The sequence below is a fragment of the Ceratotherium simum genome, chromosome 16 (genome assembly GCF_057802395.1).
Source record: "Ceratotherium simum simum isolate JZ-2026a chromosome 16, ASM5780239v1, whole genome shotgun sequence".
Taxonomy (NCBI): domain Eukaryota; kingdom Metazoa; phylum Chordata; class Mammalia; order Perissodactyla; family Rhinocerotidae; genus Ceratotherium; species Ceratotherium simum.
In genome coordinates, this window is record NC_141915.1 from 26,535,794 (window position 1) to 26,552,900 (window position 17,107).

General features: G+C 41.7%; 1 protein-coding gene and 1 pseudogene across 2 annotated transcripts in view; one reads left to right on the forward strand and one right to left on the reverse strand.

The window, feature by feature from the left end:
* Window positions 1–11,815: 11,815 nt before the first annotated feature.
* On the reverse strand, window positions 11,816–12,993 carry LOC147914967 (uncharacterized; annotated as a pseudogene).
* PPM1D (protein phosphatase, Mg2+/Mn2+ dependent 1D) overlaps window positions 12,964–17,107 on the forward strand; it is a 61,395-nt gene continuing 57,251 nt past the window's right edge. The window contains exon 1 of one of the 2 annotated variants that reach the window (XM_087440867.1): window positions 12,964–13,597. In XM_087440867.1, the coding sequence (XP_087296993.1) occupies window positions 13,141–13,597 (457 nt within the window). In that variant the 5' untranslated portion in view covers window positions 12,964–13,140. The remainder of the gene's footprint in view (window positions 13,598–17,107) is intronic. The other variant, XM_004434816.3, reaches the window with a different exon arrangement.

Consider the following 17,107-nt stretch of genomic DNA (forward strand, 5'->3'; position numbering starts at 1 on the left):
AGACCGTATAGTGCGTTTATCAAAGTGATAGACCATTTGTTGGCCTTCTGTTTTCAGATAGTGATTCCCTAAAAGGGTTTTAAAAATTCCTTTCTAGGGGCTGGCCCAGTGGTGTTGTGAAGTTCGCCCTCTCCACTTCGGTGGCCGAGGGTTCACAGGTTTGGATCCTGGGCATGGACCTACACACCACTTATCAAGCCATGCTGTGGCAGGCACAGTAGAGGAAGATGGGCATGGATGTTAGCCCAGGGCCAATTTCCCTCAGCAAAAAGAGGAGGATTGGCAACAGATGTTAGCTCAGGGTTAATCCTCCTCACCAAAAAAAAAAAAATTCCTTTCCAGGGGCTGGCCCCATGGTGTAGTAATTAAGTCCAGCACGCTCTGCTTCAGCAGCCCAGGTTCACAGGTTCGGATCCTAGGTGCAGACCCACACCACTCGTCAAGACATGCTGTGGCGGCAACCGACATACAAAGTGGAGCAGGATTAGCACAGATGTTAGCTCAGGGTTAATCATCCTCAAGCAAAAAAAAAAAGAGAAAGATTGGCAACAGATGTTAGCTCAGAGCAAATCTTCCTCTCCAAAAAAAAAATTCCTTTCCAATTGCATCAAAAGAAAGACACTTATCTATTAAAGGAAATGCAAAAATCAGAGCAGAGGATGCTTAAGATGGAAAAAAAAGAAGAAGAAAACAAGAACCTATAGAGTATATCACATAGCCTTATTTAATATTTCGCAAAAATATCCTGGAGAGAATCAAAGATTTCCAGATGCAGTGAGTACACAAACTCAGGTCTGCAAGAAATGTAAACTTATTTTCTATAATTAAGTTTATAGTTAATACCCCCTCTTCACCAAGTTAATGAAAAATTAATCACAAAAAATTGAACGTTCTTTCAAATAATTCAGATGGTCTGATTCCATTCGGGATCTCCCATTTGTGGAGCTTTACTTAAGTAGAGCGGTGGAAGAGGCAGCTGGTCATAAGTCATCAATCATTTGCTCTGACATCTGCTGAGATTGCTTTTTCTGCTGCTGCTCATGACACTCTGGGTCCTGGAGGGACCATGAGGCTCCTTGGATGCATCTTCCCACATCCCCAAAGCAGCCGTTTCTCCTCTCCTGATGCCTCACCACGCTAGGCAAAGGGAGGGTAAGCCTTAGCAGCTAGTGACTGCCTTCCCAAGAAAATGAGGTGCATCTCCTGTTGCATCTGTTCCTCAAACCATCTGGAGGAATTCAGTTGACTCCCCTCAGGCGTAGCTTTCAGGGAGGGCCAGGCACAAGATAACCTTCTCTTGGACACACCAGTATCTAAGCTCTTTAGTTTCTCTTTTAGTTCTCTCATACAGCCTGTAGAATCATTTGCCTTTTCTCTTTGAGAATTTTTTTTAAATACAGAAAATTGGAGATTGTTAACATTTTTGTCATACTTCATTGTCCTATTTTAAATAAAAGAAATAACATATCACAGATAAATTTGACATCCCTTTACCTCTTGCTTCACACTCCAGAGTCCCATTACCATCTCCTCTCCCCAAAGGCAGTCACTACCATAATACGTTTGTATTTTTCCAGTACATTTTTTAGATTTTAGAAAGATTAAATTACTTTATATTACCTATATATTACCCAAATTACATTACTTTAGCAATATAAAGTATCGCATTGAGTGTGCTTAAATTTGTGTAAACAATGTGCTATGGCCATATCAATTTGTTTTCATTTAACATTGTTCATTTAATACCTTGTAACATTATTTTTGAGATGTATCCATATTGACATAGTGCACCAGTTAGGACTGCTTCTGGCTGAGAATAATATTGAATTCAATCAAGAATGACTTAAACAAACAGGGATTTTTTTTTTTTTAACAAATATCTGGAGGTGAATAGCTGTTGGCATTCTTCCCTTGGCTCAGTATTATCAGGACCAGAATCTCTGTACTTCTCTTGGCATTTCCTTCATGATTGTATGCTGGTGGAAAAGGCAGTGCCAGGTGTTTTTGTGTCCAGAAGCCCCCAACAAACTTCCATTTATATCTCATTGATCATTATTGACCCATGGCCTAGGTGCAATGGAGTTTAGGAAAGGGAGTATTTAGCCTTTTTATCCTCTGTAGAGAAGGTGGCTATGGAGAAAGGAGTTAGGAAGGGTTGATGGGTTAGTCAATCAATGTCTGATACACTATTCCTAAAAGAACATTCCTTCTAACTGTTATCACAGTCATATGAATGTACCATATTTTCTTATCTATTCCACTATTGATGGATGTTTTCAGTTTTTGCTATTGCAAACAATGGTGCAATGAACATCCTTGCATATGTCTTCTTGTAAATTCATAAAATCTCTATCACCTTCATTACACAAAAAACTAGCTCTAATGAATTATATATTTTTGTATATCAAGGCTTTTGAAACAAAAAAGTTGAATATTTAGCTTTTTTTCTCTAACATCTCTTTCCTGAGATATAAATTCAAAGTGAGTTTACGAGTTTATGAGTAAAGGAAGGCTCACGAGGTAATAGGAATTTCTGGGAGTGGAAAACTGGTAAACATATGAAAATAGTTTACTGCCACAAGTAAATCAATAAATCAAGTCTCCCTATATAAAAACTGTAATTTGAATTAGTACATAAGCAAACCCAGGACATATCAAAAAGGAACACAAATAAGCAGAAATCTCAGAAGAGACCACAAGGGATGAAACCAACACTGTAACACAGAAGAATGCAGGACAGTTCAGAGCCCAAACAAACAAGATCAACCATCCCCATTTCCCTATCGACGAGGAACAGGAGGTTCCTATTTTTGTCAATGAAGATTCTTTATGTTGTAAGTGAAGAAAAATCCAAGGTAAACTGGTTTCTTTAGAAAGGGAAACTGAAAAGATTGTTGGTAGGTCCAGGGAGAGTCATGACTTTATTCAAAGTTCAAATACTGCCACCAGGACCTACCTCCCAGATCTTCCTCTGTGTGTTAGCTTCATCTTCAGGCTGGTTCCTGCCCTGGCAGCAGAATGGTTGCAACAGTCCCAACTTCACATTTGTAGATACTGAGTCCTGAAGTGAGTGTCCCTTCCAGTAGTTCTATTTTTTTTTTTTGTGAGGAAGATCAGCCCTGAGCTAACATCCATGCCAATCCTCCTCTTTTTTTTTGCTGAGGAAGACCAGCCCTGGGCTAACATCTGTGCCCATCTTCCTCCACTTTATATGGGACGCCGCCACAGCATGACCTGACAAGCAGTGCGTCAGTGGGCGCCCAGGATCCGAGCCTGGGCCGCCAGCAGCGGAGAGTGAGAGCACTTAACCACTATGCCTCGGGGCTGGCCCCCCAGTACTTCTCTTATTAGGGAGAAGCTTTTCTCTCCCAGAAGCCCCAGCAAATGTCTCCTCATATCTCGTTGGCGTCTGATCAGGCTATGAGTTCATTAAAGAACCCATCACTAAGGCCATAGAGATGGAATATGTTGACTGGCCTAACCCGATCTGGGCCCTCTCCTACAGCTGGGGTTGGGACAATGCTACCCAATGACAGCTTGAGAGTGAGGGAGGGAGTGATTCTCCAGAAGAAAATCATTGTATCATTTTACCAAAAGAAGGGTGAATGGATGTTGGACATGAAAAAACAAAATGTTCACCAGAGTATTAGAAGATATATTATTTCATTTTTAGTTTATTGTATGTAAGTAGGCAGAGTAAGCTATATTATTCTCATTACAAAGATAGTCTTAGGCATGTTTTAGGAATTCTTTGATTTATTCACCTCATTTTTCATTAAAGCCCTTCTAAGAATAATTACACAATAGAAGCTCTTTCCACCAATCACCACTTACATGATTTACCTGATTAATCAGTGGTCTCCATTGCCTCTAAAAAGACACTGATGCCTAACGCATGCTAGACCTTTGGGGCTACCTTTCAACTCTCTGACACATCCAAGTACTACTGTTCCCACATGTTGAGTCAATGCTGGTTCACAAACCTATTCCAGTTGTTCTTGTTTAACTAAATATTTAATTAAATATTGCATAACATGAGTAAAAATAAGTTTTCTCTACGAAAATTAAATTAATGCTTTAGACAGATTTAATAAAGGCAAATCGATAAAAAAAACTGCTGTGAAACAGTTACGCATGAGACCACTGTAAAAAGGTGATAGTTGGTTGGGTAAGACATAAAATCCAAAAGGATTCTGCGTTGAGAGCACTTTGCACATGTTTTTAAGTTCTTATTCCACATTAAAGAAATCTAAACTGAAAGTCATAGGTGATACACTACTGATGTGGTTTATAGAAAAAGGAGGGATGCTGAACTCCCAACAGTGGCGTCATATTCAAAGTAAACATCTTAGCCCTACATCAAAAGATTGGCAAATGAAAATATATTAATGTAAGTTAAAATAATATGTTTAAGGTACATATGTAAATGTGTGTTAAAAGCTATAAATTAAGCAGAGAAGTCAATGAGCAAGAGAATTGGAATTGAATTTGATAATTAGGAGGTAAGAAGTGGATGATTCAGGTAGGTAAAGACAATAGAGGCCAGATAATAGGAGAGTAAGGTGAGAAATGAAATTATTGAGAAAATTTAATCAAGAAGCTTATTAGAAATACATCATTAAAAACAATGATAAGATGATAACATTCATCGAGTACTTATTGTATGCAGGCACTATCCTAGATATTTTCCATGCACTGTCTATTTTTTTACAACTTAGGAGGTAGGTCCTAAGTAACTTGTGCCAAGTTAAACAGCTAAAAAGTAAAATAGATTTTTCTGTTAAAGCACAGGCTGGGGGGAAATCGCAGGATTTTTCTGCGATTATGTTTCTGCGATTATAGAGTATCCCAGGGAAAAAAATAAAAGGAGTAAATCAAAAGCAAACTGTAAGTTATTAAGTGTTCTTGCCACTTGGCCAATATACATTTAAAAAATACAAGCTTCCAGGGCTGGCCTGGTGGTGTAGGCGGTTAGGTGTGCATGTTCCGCTGCAGCGGCCTGGGGTTCGCCGGTTCGGATCCCGGGCGCGCACTGACGCACCGCTTGTCAAGCCATGCTGCGGCAGCGTCCCATATAAAGTGGAGGAAGATGGGCACGGATGTTAGCCCAGGGCCAGTCTTCCTTAGCAAAAAAAGAGGAGGATTGGCAGATGTTAGCACAAGGTTGATCTTCCTCACACACACAAAAATAATAATAATAAAAAATAATAATAAAAAATACAAGCTTCCCTGCTTTAAATAGGTGATTTAATAGTTCACCTTTAAAAGTCAGTTCTGGGCCCGGCCCTGTGGCGTAGCGGTTAAGTGCCCACACTCCCCTGCTGGCAGCCTGGCAGCCGGGGTTCGGATCCCAGGGGCGCACCGATGCACCGCTTGTCAGGTCATACAGTAGCGGCGTGCCATATAAAGTGGAGGAAGATGGGCACAGATGTTAACCCAGGGCCAGTCTTCCTCAGCAAAAGAGGAGAATTGTCATGGATGTTAGCTCAGGGCTGATCTTACTCACAAAAATAAAATAAAAGTCAGTTCTGAAGTCTCTTCTAAATTCACTCAAGTCCCACAGACTGGACGGAGGAAGAAAATGTGGGAAAAAAAATAATAATGTTATGCCTTATAGCTCAGCACAGAGGAGGCAGTGAGTGTTCTAAAATACTCTGCTCCTACCCTAGCTCAGAAGCCAAAATTATCTTGTTAGCACCTAAAAACAAATGCAATGTTTACATTTTACTAGTTTCCATCTTAAAGGAGGTCTTCTCTGATTTTGTCTCTAATTCTGAAGGGTACACTACTTGAGGCTTAAAATCTTCTCCAACAGAAGCACAGTAAACAGTACTGCTGAGTAAAACTAAAGCACATAGTAATTACTTCAAGAAAAAAATAATGCTTTTCCAAATTATTTAAACAAACAACTTTTGTTTAACTTTTCAGAAAATGAGAATGGTGGAACTTTTCATCAAAGAAAAGCAATAAATTCAAGAGTAGGCCAGATCTCTTTAGAAAACAAGGCTAAGCTAAGTGCATAAGTAGAGCTATCCGAAGAGAAAAGGTATAAATATTCTTTCCACGTTAATGACTCTGAAACCAGTTATCAGTAGAAAACACGACAGATTGAATTTCCATAGCTAATTAAGAACACACACAGGTTTGACACCTTTGGGACTCTGGCAGCAGTGATTCTAATTTTGTGTCTCCTACCAATTTACATTTGTGCACAATGAATGTGACAGTGGTAGCCAGATTAGACTGATTATTTTGTTAAATACTGAGTTGCAAACACAACAGTGTCAGAGTAAAGACAGAATTACAGAATACAACCTCTTGAGACACATTATCTCGCAGTTCTAAATACCCGGGGTGGCCCTAATAGATGAACAATGGATTACTACTTAGTAGATGTTACTGATATTTTCTAGCTATGGGAAGAAACAATAGCAAATTAATTAGATTCTTATTTTGCTTCTAAAATTAATTCTTCCAGTATATGTTTGAAGATTTTAAAGTCAATAATTAAAAGCCAGATATGAGGGCCCGCCCTGTGGCTTAGCGGTTAAGTGCGCGCGCTCTGCTGCTGGCAGCCCAGGTTTGGATCCCGGGCGTGCACCGACGCACTGCTTCTCCAGCCATGCTGAGGCCGTGTCCCACATACAGCAACTAGAAGGATGTACATCTATGACATACAACTATCTACTTTGGGGCTTTGGGGGAAAAACAAATAAATAAATAAAATTATTAAAAAAAAAAAAAAGCAAGATATGACTCCCAAACCAATCAGTGGATACGAATAGTTACCCCTGACATAGATCCAAGGGTATATTAAAAACTTACTATTGGGGCCGGCCCCATGGCTTATTGGTTAAGTGCGTGCACTTAACCGCACTGGTTAAGTGCTGGCGGCCCGGGTTCGGATATTGGGCGCGCACCAACACACTGCTTGCCAGGCCATGATGTGGCGGCATCCCATATAAAGTGGAGGAAGATAGGCACGGATGTTAGCTCAGGGCCAGTCTTCCTCAGCAAAAAGAGGAGGATTGGCATGGATGTTAGCTCAGGGCTGAGCTTCCTTACAAAAACAAAAACAAAAACAAAAACTTACTATCTAATGGAGTATCACTAACCAATAAAAAAATGAATCATTTCACAAAAGACATTGGGAAACATATTATTTGGAAGATTCAAATTCACTTCATGCTAAAATAATTCCAGATGAACTTGAATGTAAAAACACATTTTAACTGTAAAAATACTAGAAGAAAACATGATATTTTAGTCCTATTTAACTGATCTCAGTTAAATAGAAGTGAAAAGAACATTCTGAGCATAAAACTACTGGAAATATTAAGAAAGTTCAAGAGGTTTTAATTAACTAATTTATTTATATATTTTTCCCCCAAAGCCCCAGTAGATAGTTGTATGTCGTAGCTGCACATTCTTCTAGTTGCTGTATGTGGGACGCGGCCTCAGCATGGCTGGACAAGCAGTGCATCAGTGCACGCCTGGGATCTGAACCTGGGCCGCCAGCAGCGGAGCGCATGCACTTAACCTCTAAGCCACGGGCCCGGCCCTCAAGAGGTTTTTCAGTATATTCTATCTCATATTTTCTTCTAGTATTAAAAAAAATCATTTACTATTATAAGCAATGCTGCTACAAAAGTCCTTATATATGTACCTTTTGCAAAGATGCCCGTATAGTAAATTCCTATCAGTGGAACTTCCAGTCAAAGGATATATGTAGTTTAAATTTCAGTTGATATGGACTGAGATTCTCTGTTCTATTCTATTGATCCATGGCCATTTCTCTGCCACTTCCAGCTTTATAAAATATTCCTATATCTGCAGGGCAGCTAACCATCGTAATATTCTTCTTTTTCAATAACATCTTGGCTATTCTTATCCATTTTCTCTTCCAGATAAACTTTATTTATTTATTTTTGTGTGTGTGAGGAAGATCAGCCCTGAGCTAACATCCATGCTAATCCTCCTCTTTTTGCTGAGGAAGACTGGCTCTTAGCTAACATCTATTGCCAATCCTCCTCCTTTTTTTTTTTTTTCCCTAAAGCCCCAGTAGATAGTTGTATGTCATAGTTGCACATCCTTCTAGTTGTTGTATGTGGGACACGGCCTCAGCATGGCCGGAGAAGCAGTGCAACGGTGCGCGCCCGGGATCTGAACCGGGGCCACCAGCAGCGGAGTGTGTGCACTTAACCGCTAAGCCATGGGGCTGGCCCCCAGATAAACTTTAGAATCAACTTGTTAAGTAAAAAAAAAAAAAAATCCAGTTGGGATTTTGATTAAAGTTATAATAAATTTGTAGATTAATTTGGGACAAATTAAGTTTTTTATCTAGGCACGTGGCATGATTTTCCACTTATGGATTTATTTTTTCCCTTAGTAAAGTTTTATAATTTTCTTCATATCAATTTTACACATTTCTTGCTAAATGAATGAGTTAATTAATCAGTTCACTTCACAACTTTTTGTCCTAGGTTCAGGGGATACAGCGATGAACAAGACAAGTTCCCTGTTCTCATGGAGCCTATATTCTAATTGAGACACAGTCAATAAACAAATAAACAAAAAAGACCAGATAGTGAGAAGTCCTCTGTTGAGAATTAAAACAGGGTTCTGTGAGAGAGAGATATTGAGTGGCTACTTTAGAGAGGATGGTTAGGAAAGTCCCTTAATATTTACACTGAGATCTGAATAGCAAGAAGAATTCAGCCTTGTATAGTTGCCGGAAGTGGGGAGAGCGTTCTAAGGAGAGGGAACAACTAATGCAAAAAGCCCTAAGGCCCCTAATGGCTTGGTCTATTCAAGGAACAGAAAGAAGGCCACTGAGGCTGGATGATAGTGGGGAAGAGAGAAACTGTTATGAAATGATGTTAGACATTTATGGACCAAATAGATCATGTAGGCCTTCATATGGAGTTTGCATATTATTATTATTTTTTTTGTGTGTGAGGAAGATCAGCCCTGAGCTAACATCCATGCTAATCCTTCTCTTTTTGCTGAGGAAGACCGGCCCTGAGCTAACATCTATTGCCAATCCTCCTTCTTTTTTTTTTTTTTCCTTTTTCTCCCCAAAGCCCCAGTAGATAGCTATATGTCATAGTTGCACATCCTTCTAGTTGCTGTATGTGGGATGCCGCCTCAGCATGGCTGGAGAAGCGGTGTGTCGGTACGCATCTGGGATCCGAACCCGGGCTGCCAGTAGCGGAGCACACGCACTTAACCGCTAAGCCACAGGGCTGGCCCCAAATATTATTTTCAATGTGCTGGGAAGTCACAAAGTATATTGAGTAGAGAAATGACTTGATCTGATTTATGGTTTTGAAAGATCGTGATAGCAGCTAGTGAAAAAAGGATTGCAGAGGGTCAAGAGTGAAAGAAAGGAGACTTATGTAGTGGTCCAAGTACAGAGACGTAATAGGGGCTTGGACTGGGATGGTAGTGGTGGAGGTAGTGAGAAGTAGTGGGTTCAGTACTGATTTTGAAGATTTAGTCAAAAGCATTTGCTGATGAATTAAAAGGATTGGAAATTGGTGGGGGTAGGGAGGGGAAGGAGAGTGGAGGAAAGAGAGGGATAAAAAACTCCTATTTTTTTTGGCTTGAACAGCATGCTGGATGGTGATGCTTACTGATGTGGGTAAGACTGAGAGAGGAGGAGATATGAAGAAGAAATCAAGAGTTTGTTTTGGCCATGTTAAGATGAAATGCTCATTAGATATCTATGTGGAACTGTCAAGTGTGCAGTTGCATATCAAGTCTGAGATTCAGGGTAAGTTCAGGACTGGAGATATAAATTTGGGAGCCATCAGCAGACAGTTTTTAGAGCTACAGTCCTGGATGATGTTACCTACAGTATATAGGTAGAGAAGAGAGCCCATGACAAAGCCTTGGGTACTCCCAACAATCTAAAGTCTAGCAGGGGATGAAATCCAGCCATTTGTGACAACATGGATGGACATTGAGGGTATTATGCTAAGCGAAATAAGTCAGAGGGAGAAAGTCAAATACTGTATGATCTCACTCATAAGTAGAAGATAAAAACAACAAACATACACATAGAGACAGAGATTGGATTGGTGGTTACCAGAGGGGAAGAGTGGAGGGAGGAGGGCGAAAGTGATGATTAGGCACATGTGTGTGGTGATGGATTGCATTAGTCTTTGGGTGGTGAACATGATGTAATCTATGCAGAAGTAGAAGTATAATGATGTACACCTGAAATTTATACAATGTTATAAACCAATGTTACCGCAATAAAAAAATTTTAAATTTATTTCTTAAAGAAACACTACATCATCATATAGGTGGAAAACCAGGATTATTTGCCATAAATAAAAGGTAACTGGGGAAAAAAAAGTCTAGCAGGGGAGAAATCAGCAAAGGAAAATGAGAAGGGGTGGTCAGTCAATGAGGTAGGAAGAAAACCAGGATAGAGTGGTCTCTTATAAACCAAGAAAAGACAGTTTCAAGAAGGAAGCAACGGTTTGACCTGCTACTAAGTTTCAAGAAGGAAACAATTGTTCCGCTTGCTGTTTCAGTTGGAACAGAAGTCAATCAACACAGAAAGGTCATCATTAGCTTTGGAAACAGAGAGGTCTGATTACGTCATTAAAACAGTCTTAGTGGCATAATGGGGATTGCTTAACTGGAATGGGTTTGGGAGAAATTAATGAGGTAGGAATCAGAAGTAGAATCTGGACAGAAACAACTCTTTCAAAAATTTTTCCTGTTAAGGGGAGCAGAGAAATGTGGTAATATAAGGGGTCCAGGTCTTTTTTTGTTAAAATAGAAACCAGAACATGTTTGTACACAAATGGAAATGACCCAGCAGAAAAGGAGAAATTGATAAGGTAGGAGCAAGTAAGGATAATTGGTGGAGCAAAGCTCTCAAGGAGAGAAGAAAGGATCTAGAACACAAATGGAGAGATTGCCTTTAATAGTAGCAAGGCCACTTCACCATGAAGAGGAAGATGAGAAACTGAGAAGGCAAAATGCTGGACGGAAAATGTGGATGATATTTTGAAAAAGAAAGTGGCTGAGAAGTGACAAGAAAAGTGGAAGAAAGGCAGACAGTGAGCCAAGAAGGGGGAGTTACAGGGATCAGTAGGTGACAGCACCTTGGTGTAGTGGCAGTTGGCATTAACTATAAAAGAGCTTGGGTTTTTAAAGGATAAAGGAAGGGAAATGATTCGAAGACAACATGAAGAGCAGATTCAAAGATGAGAATATCTGTGAGAGGAAAAATAACCTCCTTACTTGAAAAGTTGCAAAGGGGGTAGTTTTGTCAGGTGATAAACCAGTTTTCAGTTGGAACAGGAAGTTGATGGGAAGATTTAGAGAACAGGTGAAGAATAAAGGGGAAACGGCTGATAACAGATGTTAAAATCTCAAGTGTGGAGTGAAATGGTTAGGATGGTTGGTTAGGATTGTAAAGCATGATGGAATTATCTTTTCATAATCTCTAAGTGGAGGGAGGGATGGTGGGTAAACTGTGTAAGATGAATTGGAGCTACATAAACTGTTCTCGCTTGCAAGTCTGGTGGTGTGGAGGCTACTGGATTAGAATTGCTAATATTTCACTTAGGATTTTTGCATTTACAGTCATGAAATATGGTCTATAGATTTCCTTCTAGTAGTATAATTGTAGGTTTTGATAACAGGATTATGATCCTCTTTGAAAACACCCTGGGATTTTTTCCAAGTATTTTCACACTCTGGAACCATCTGGTCTACTGCATTTTAGTGTAGGGGATATCTATGATTACACTTTTTAATTTAATTGATCTATTCAGATCTACATTTTGAGCTGATTTTGCTTATTTATATTTTTATTCATATAAGGATTTTTTTTTTCTATTTGTATTTCTTGTGTCAATTGTTTGTATGAACATTTTCCCATTCCCATTTCTGTACTAGTATCATTCCATTTGAAAATCTCGAAGGCTGTCTAGGAAAGGGCACACAGGAGAGTTGATGGTGAAGTGGCCAGAAACTGAAAAAGTGAACTTTAAACCGGTTCACTGAAGAACACTTGCCGCTGAGAAGATGCTAACCTGCCACTCTGAGGCTTATTTTAACTCCGTGGAACTCCGTGCAAAGGTTTTAGCGCTTAGATCGTAACCTACCGGGCGAAGAGGGGGGACGATAACCCGATTGTTAGACCACTGGAGAGCTTGGCAGTTTTTGTAAGTTATTTTCCAGTGATAACTGGAAGTACTGCCGCCAGAGAAGTACGATGCTGTACCCAGGGCTCGTCGGAAAAAATGCCACGTTTAACAGAAGCTGAACAGATCTGTTAAGAGTTAGTTAAAATATTCTGAGTCTCCGACATATCTAGTTATGTGAAACGACCCTGCGTAGCTGATGGAAATTCCCCAAGTTTTCTTAACAGCACAAACTGGATCCCCTCCCTCAACTCCCAGTCGGATACATCCCACCCGAATCCAGTTCAAGAGCGCCACGCTTTTTCCAGCCTGTTCACAAACGACCTTCCGAAAGGAGGTTTCCCGCCATTTCACTTCAAGGAAAGGAAGGTCTTTCCCCCCAGATTCTCCACACTCGTGGGAGGCCCGAAGCTACACAGCTTTCCCCGCAAGGCGACCGCGGGACGCCAAGGGCAGCAGGCTGCATTACGATCCCGGGGACTGAGCAAAATGTGACACCAGGTCGCTCGACAAACGCTCAGCATCTACCGAAAACACCCACTGCGAAGGGAAACCGAACACGCCTGAGCGCGGGCGCAGAGCCCGCTCCGAGGGATGAGAGCGCGGCCGTTGTAGGAGGAGCGAGGGTTGGTTTGGAGGGCGGTTCGCTCCAACTCCGCTCCGGATTGGCCAGACCCAGAGAGCCGAGTGACGACAGCGGGGGAGAACGTCTGATTTGTGTGGTGGGCGCGGGCAGGCGGGGGAAGCGTATTGCGCAGGCGCAGCTGCTCGGCTCCTCTCGCCCTAGCGCTCCGGCCCAGCTCTCGCGGACAAGTCCCGACATCGCGCGCCCCCCCCCTCCGGGACCGCCCCCTCCCCGCTCTCGGCGTCGTCGAAGATAAACAATAGTTGGCCGGCAAGCGCCGAGGCTGTCTCCCGCCGCCGGATTCGGCGGGCTGCGTGGGACCGGCGGGACCCCGGCCAGCCGGCCATGGCGGGGCTGTACTCGCTGGGAGTGAGCGTCTTCTCCGACCAGGGCGGGAGGAAGTACATGGAGGACGTTACTCAGATCGTGGTGGAGCCCGAGCCGACAGCCGAAGAAAAGCCGTCGCCGCCGCGGTCGCCTCCGCAGCCGTCACCACCGGCTCTTCCTGGCAGCGAAGTCCCGGGGAAAGGCCCAGCGGGGGCAGCTCGAGAAGCTCGCGACCCTCCGCCGGACGCCGGGGCCTCGCCGGGTCCCGGCCGCTGCTGCCGCCGCCGCTCCTCTGTGGCATTTTTCGCCGTGTGCGACGGGCACGGTGGGCGGGAGGCGGCACAGTTTGCCCGGGAGCACTTATGGGGTTTCATCAAGAAGCAGAAGGGGTTCACCTCGTCGGAGCCGGCGAAGGTTTGCGCTGCCATCCGCAAAGGCTTCCTCGCCTGTCACCTCGCCATGTGGAAGAAACTGGGTGAGTTTCCCGGGTAGTTGGGCGCCCGCCTCTTTTTCGGGCGGTTGGGGGCTTTGATAGCGCCGGCACCGCGTGAGCCCCCGGCGCGGAGAGCGCTATCAAAGTGGTCGTTGATGGCAGTGAAGACTTCTCGGTGTGATAGCGCCTTCCCCAGTGGAGGTCGGGCAAACAAAGTGGCCCTGGGAAAGATAGGATTGCTGTCCCCCTCCAACCGCTCCTCGCTTTATTTCCACCCTCTAAGGATCAATGGGAAGAAGTCTTGTCCATTCGTCGCTTCCCTTTGGTGGCAGCCGGCGAAAATGTCTTTGAAACCTGGCGCCAGATTTGGGTCAAGAGATGAATTGAAGATACGTTGCTACTTGGGCCGCGCAAAGGAAGCGGGAGATGGCAAAAATTAAAGTGTTTCCTTACTGTCAATTTTGCTCTTGAAGGACTTGTCCCTGTCGGTTGCCTCCTACCGGTGATGTCAGTGCTCCACATTGACCCCAGGTGACTGGTAGTTGGAGTAAAGTTGAAGCAAGCTAGTTTAGAAGGGCTAAAATGTAATCATCCAAGACTTAAAGTCTTGGAAGGAATTTGGTCGTGGGGATCATAAAATGTTTTTAGGATTTTAGTGCTTGTACTGCTTACGGAAAACAAATGCGCGGAGTGCGTTACCTCTTAAACTAGCCCCACGTTAGGGTTATGTGTTAAATTCTGTTACGGTTTTTTAAAACCCCCTCTTTTTGGGTATTTGCCTTAGCTAATTGCTGTCGGATAGTTCTCAACAGTTCCTAGTTAAAAGTACTTATGAGTTGTAACTGCCTGTCAGAGTGGCAAGAGATAAGGAATTACTGATATGCTAAAAGAGAATAGAGACTTTAATTTGTAAACATTCAGTGTAGTTGTAGTTTCATCTGAACTTTAAATGTTTTTTAAAGGAGCCAGTGTTTCTGTACCAACATATGTTATCATACAGGATTATAGTTGCTTATCCAGTGCTGTGAATGAATGGCATGAATCTTTTTTAGAGAAGATACTTCTGTCAAAAAAATCCTCTTGTTTATGGTAGCATAATGTTGCTTTATTTCCAGCAAAGGGGCAGAGACATAGAGAAAAGAATGTAAACATTGGTCAAACACAGAACATTTTAAAAAAATATATTGTCATAGAGTTATAGACTAGCATCTTTCAAAGTCTGTTTTCCATTTACTTGGCTTTCTGCCAAGAAGTATTTGATTGACTCATAGAACAACCAGTCTGCCTGTGGGAGGCGTTTCCCCTCCAATCCCAGAGGTCCCTATTATGGATTTGTTTTGTTTTTGTGTGGGCAGAGCAGAACTGAGAGCACTGCAGTATATTCCAGAAATATGTCATTTCATTGCCTGCAGGGCAGCTAGGAGTGGACAGCAAGACAACAAAATAGAGAAAGATAAGACGCAAAGAACTGTTTAGAGTCCTGTTTATTTTGCAGTATACTTGGAGCAATGTGTATTTGGTGTATGTTTGAATTAAAAGGATAAAGTATAAACCCTGTTACTTGAGCATTTTTTAATAAAGCAGGGGTCATCTATTAAATGTGAATATGTATGTTGTTTTACACATACGTACTTGTTGAATCAAACTTGCCCTCCTCTGAGGCGTGGCTTAGAGCCTTACACACAAAATGTTAAAGTTTGCTTTGTTCCACAGCTAAACTTCGTACTTCATCCTCAAAACTTGATTAAAAAAAGTATGCTGAATATATGGAAGTCTTGACACAGGAGATGCAAGTTTTTAAAAAAATTGTACTTCAGACCCAAATTCACTGATGGCTTCTCAATTTCTATAAAATAAACTTCAACCCTGCAGTTTATCTACAGGCCAAGCCCTTCCCAGTCCAACTTCAGACTACCTATTCAATTTTATCTGTTTACCCACATTTCTATCACATTAGTCTACTCACCTTTTTCCAGGGCATATTGAAATATTCCATTTTCTTGAATTCCCCTCCACCCCTCAAAAAGAGAAAACTGAAAAATATTCTCCTCAGTCTCCAAGTCAGTATACTTTCCTCTGTGAAGACTTCTGTTTCTTTTGGAGTTAAGCATCCTTTGTTTCTACTTTTGTAGTCCTTGTTGGGTTATAGCAGTGGTTGTCAACTTTTTGCTTTCGGAACCCTTTGTACTCTTAGATAATTGAGGACCCCAAAGAGCTTTTGTTTATGTGGGCTACATCTATCAATATTTGCTATATGAGAAATTAAAAAAAGTTTATTAATCTATTAAAAATAAACTTATTTGTTAATATATTTTTAAATGAAAAATCACTTTTTTCCAGACTAAATAATGAAATAAGAAATATTCTCATATCTACTTTTGCATCAGTCTGTTGTGCTATGTTGTTTGGTTGAAGTGTATAGAGAAAAGGCAGCCTCGTGCACAAATATACTAGGAAAAAGGAGGAATAGTTTATTAGCCTTTCAGATAATTGTGGATATTCTACAGCAAAGTGGTAGTTTCTTAAGGTTAGTCACAGTGGAATCTGAAACCTTATCAATGTACTTTTTGTATTCTTATATTAAGATGGGTTGGTCTCTCTTGCACTTTTTTTTTGTTTGTGTGAGGAAGATCAGCCCTGAGCTAACATCTGTGCCCATCTTGCTCCACTTTATATGGGATGCCACCACAGCATGGCCTGATAAGCCGTGCATTGGTGCGCGCCTGGGATCCGAACCCGGGCCGCAAGCAGTGGAGTGTGCGCACTTAACTGCTATGCCGCGGCCCCCTCTCTTGCACTTTGAATGAATCTTTTACCCATGTGTGATTTTGTGACACGATGCATTAGCCATTGGGAAAATAATAGTTCACTGAGTTAGGCAGATCTTCCAAATATTGATGCATTTTATTATACAGTATCAAAATATCACGTTTATTATCACTGATCTCATCAGAAAAATCTTAAGATTGGGCAGCTATCGGATTCACTGTAGTGGATACACGTTTTCCAAAATATGAATTTTTAAGCAGCAATTAGAAATTTATCACTGGCAACAAATATTGTCAGTTTTTCTTGAATTGAAAAACTCAGTTTGTTCATTTTGAAGAAAATGTATGCCAAATACCCAAGTCTTATTAGCATAGTTTATCAGTCTTTCACGTGAAAATGATAGTCCATGAAAAATGTGGCTAGTTCAGGGCTGGCCCAGTGGCGTAGCAGTTAAGTTCGTGCGCTCTGCTTTGGCACCCCGGGGGTCCGCAGGTTCGGATCCTGGGCGTGGACCTGACACACTGCTTATCAAGCCATGCCGCGGCAGCGTCCCATGTAAAGTAGAGGAAGATGGGCACAGATGTTAGCCCAGGGCCAATCTTCCTTAGCAAAAAGAGGAGGATTGGCATCAGATGTTAGCTCAGGGCTAATCTTCCTCACACACACACAAAAAATGTGGCTGGTTCATTTCGTAACTTGCGCAATCACAAGTACTTTTCCTCTAGACAGCCAGAGTATGCAACAGAAGCCTGTTGTGCATACTACCCTTTTTGTCATACAGAA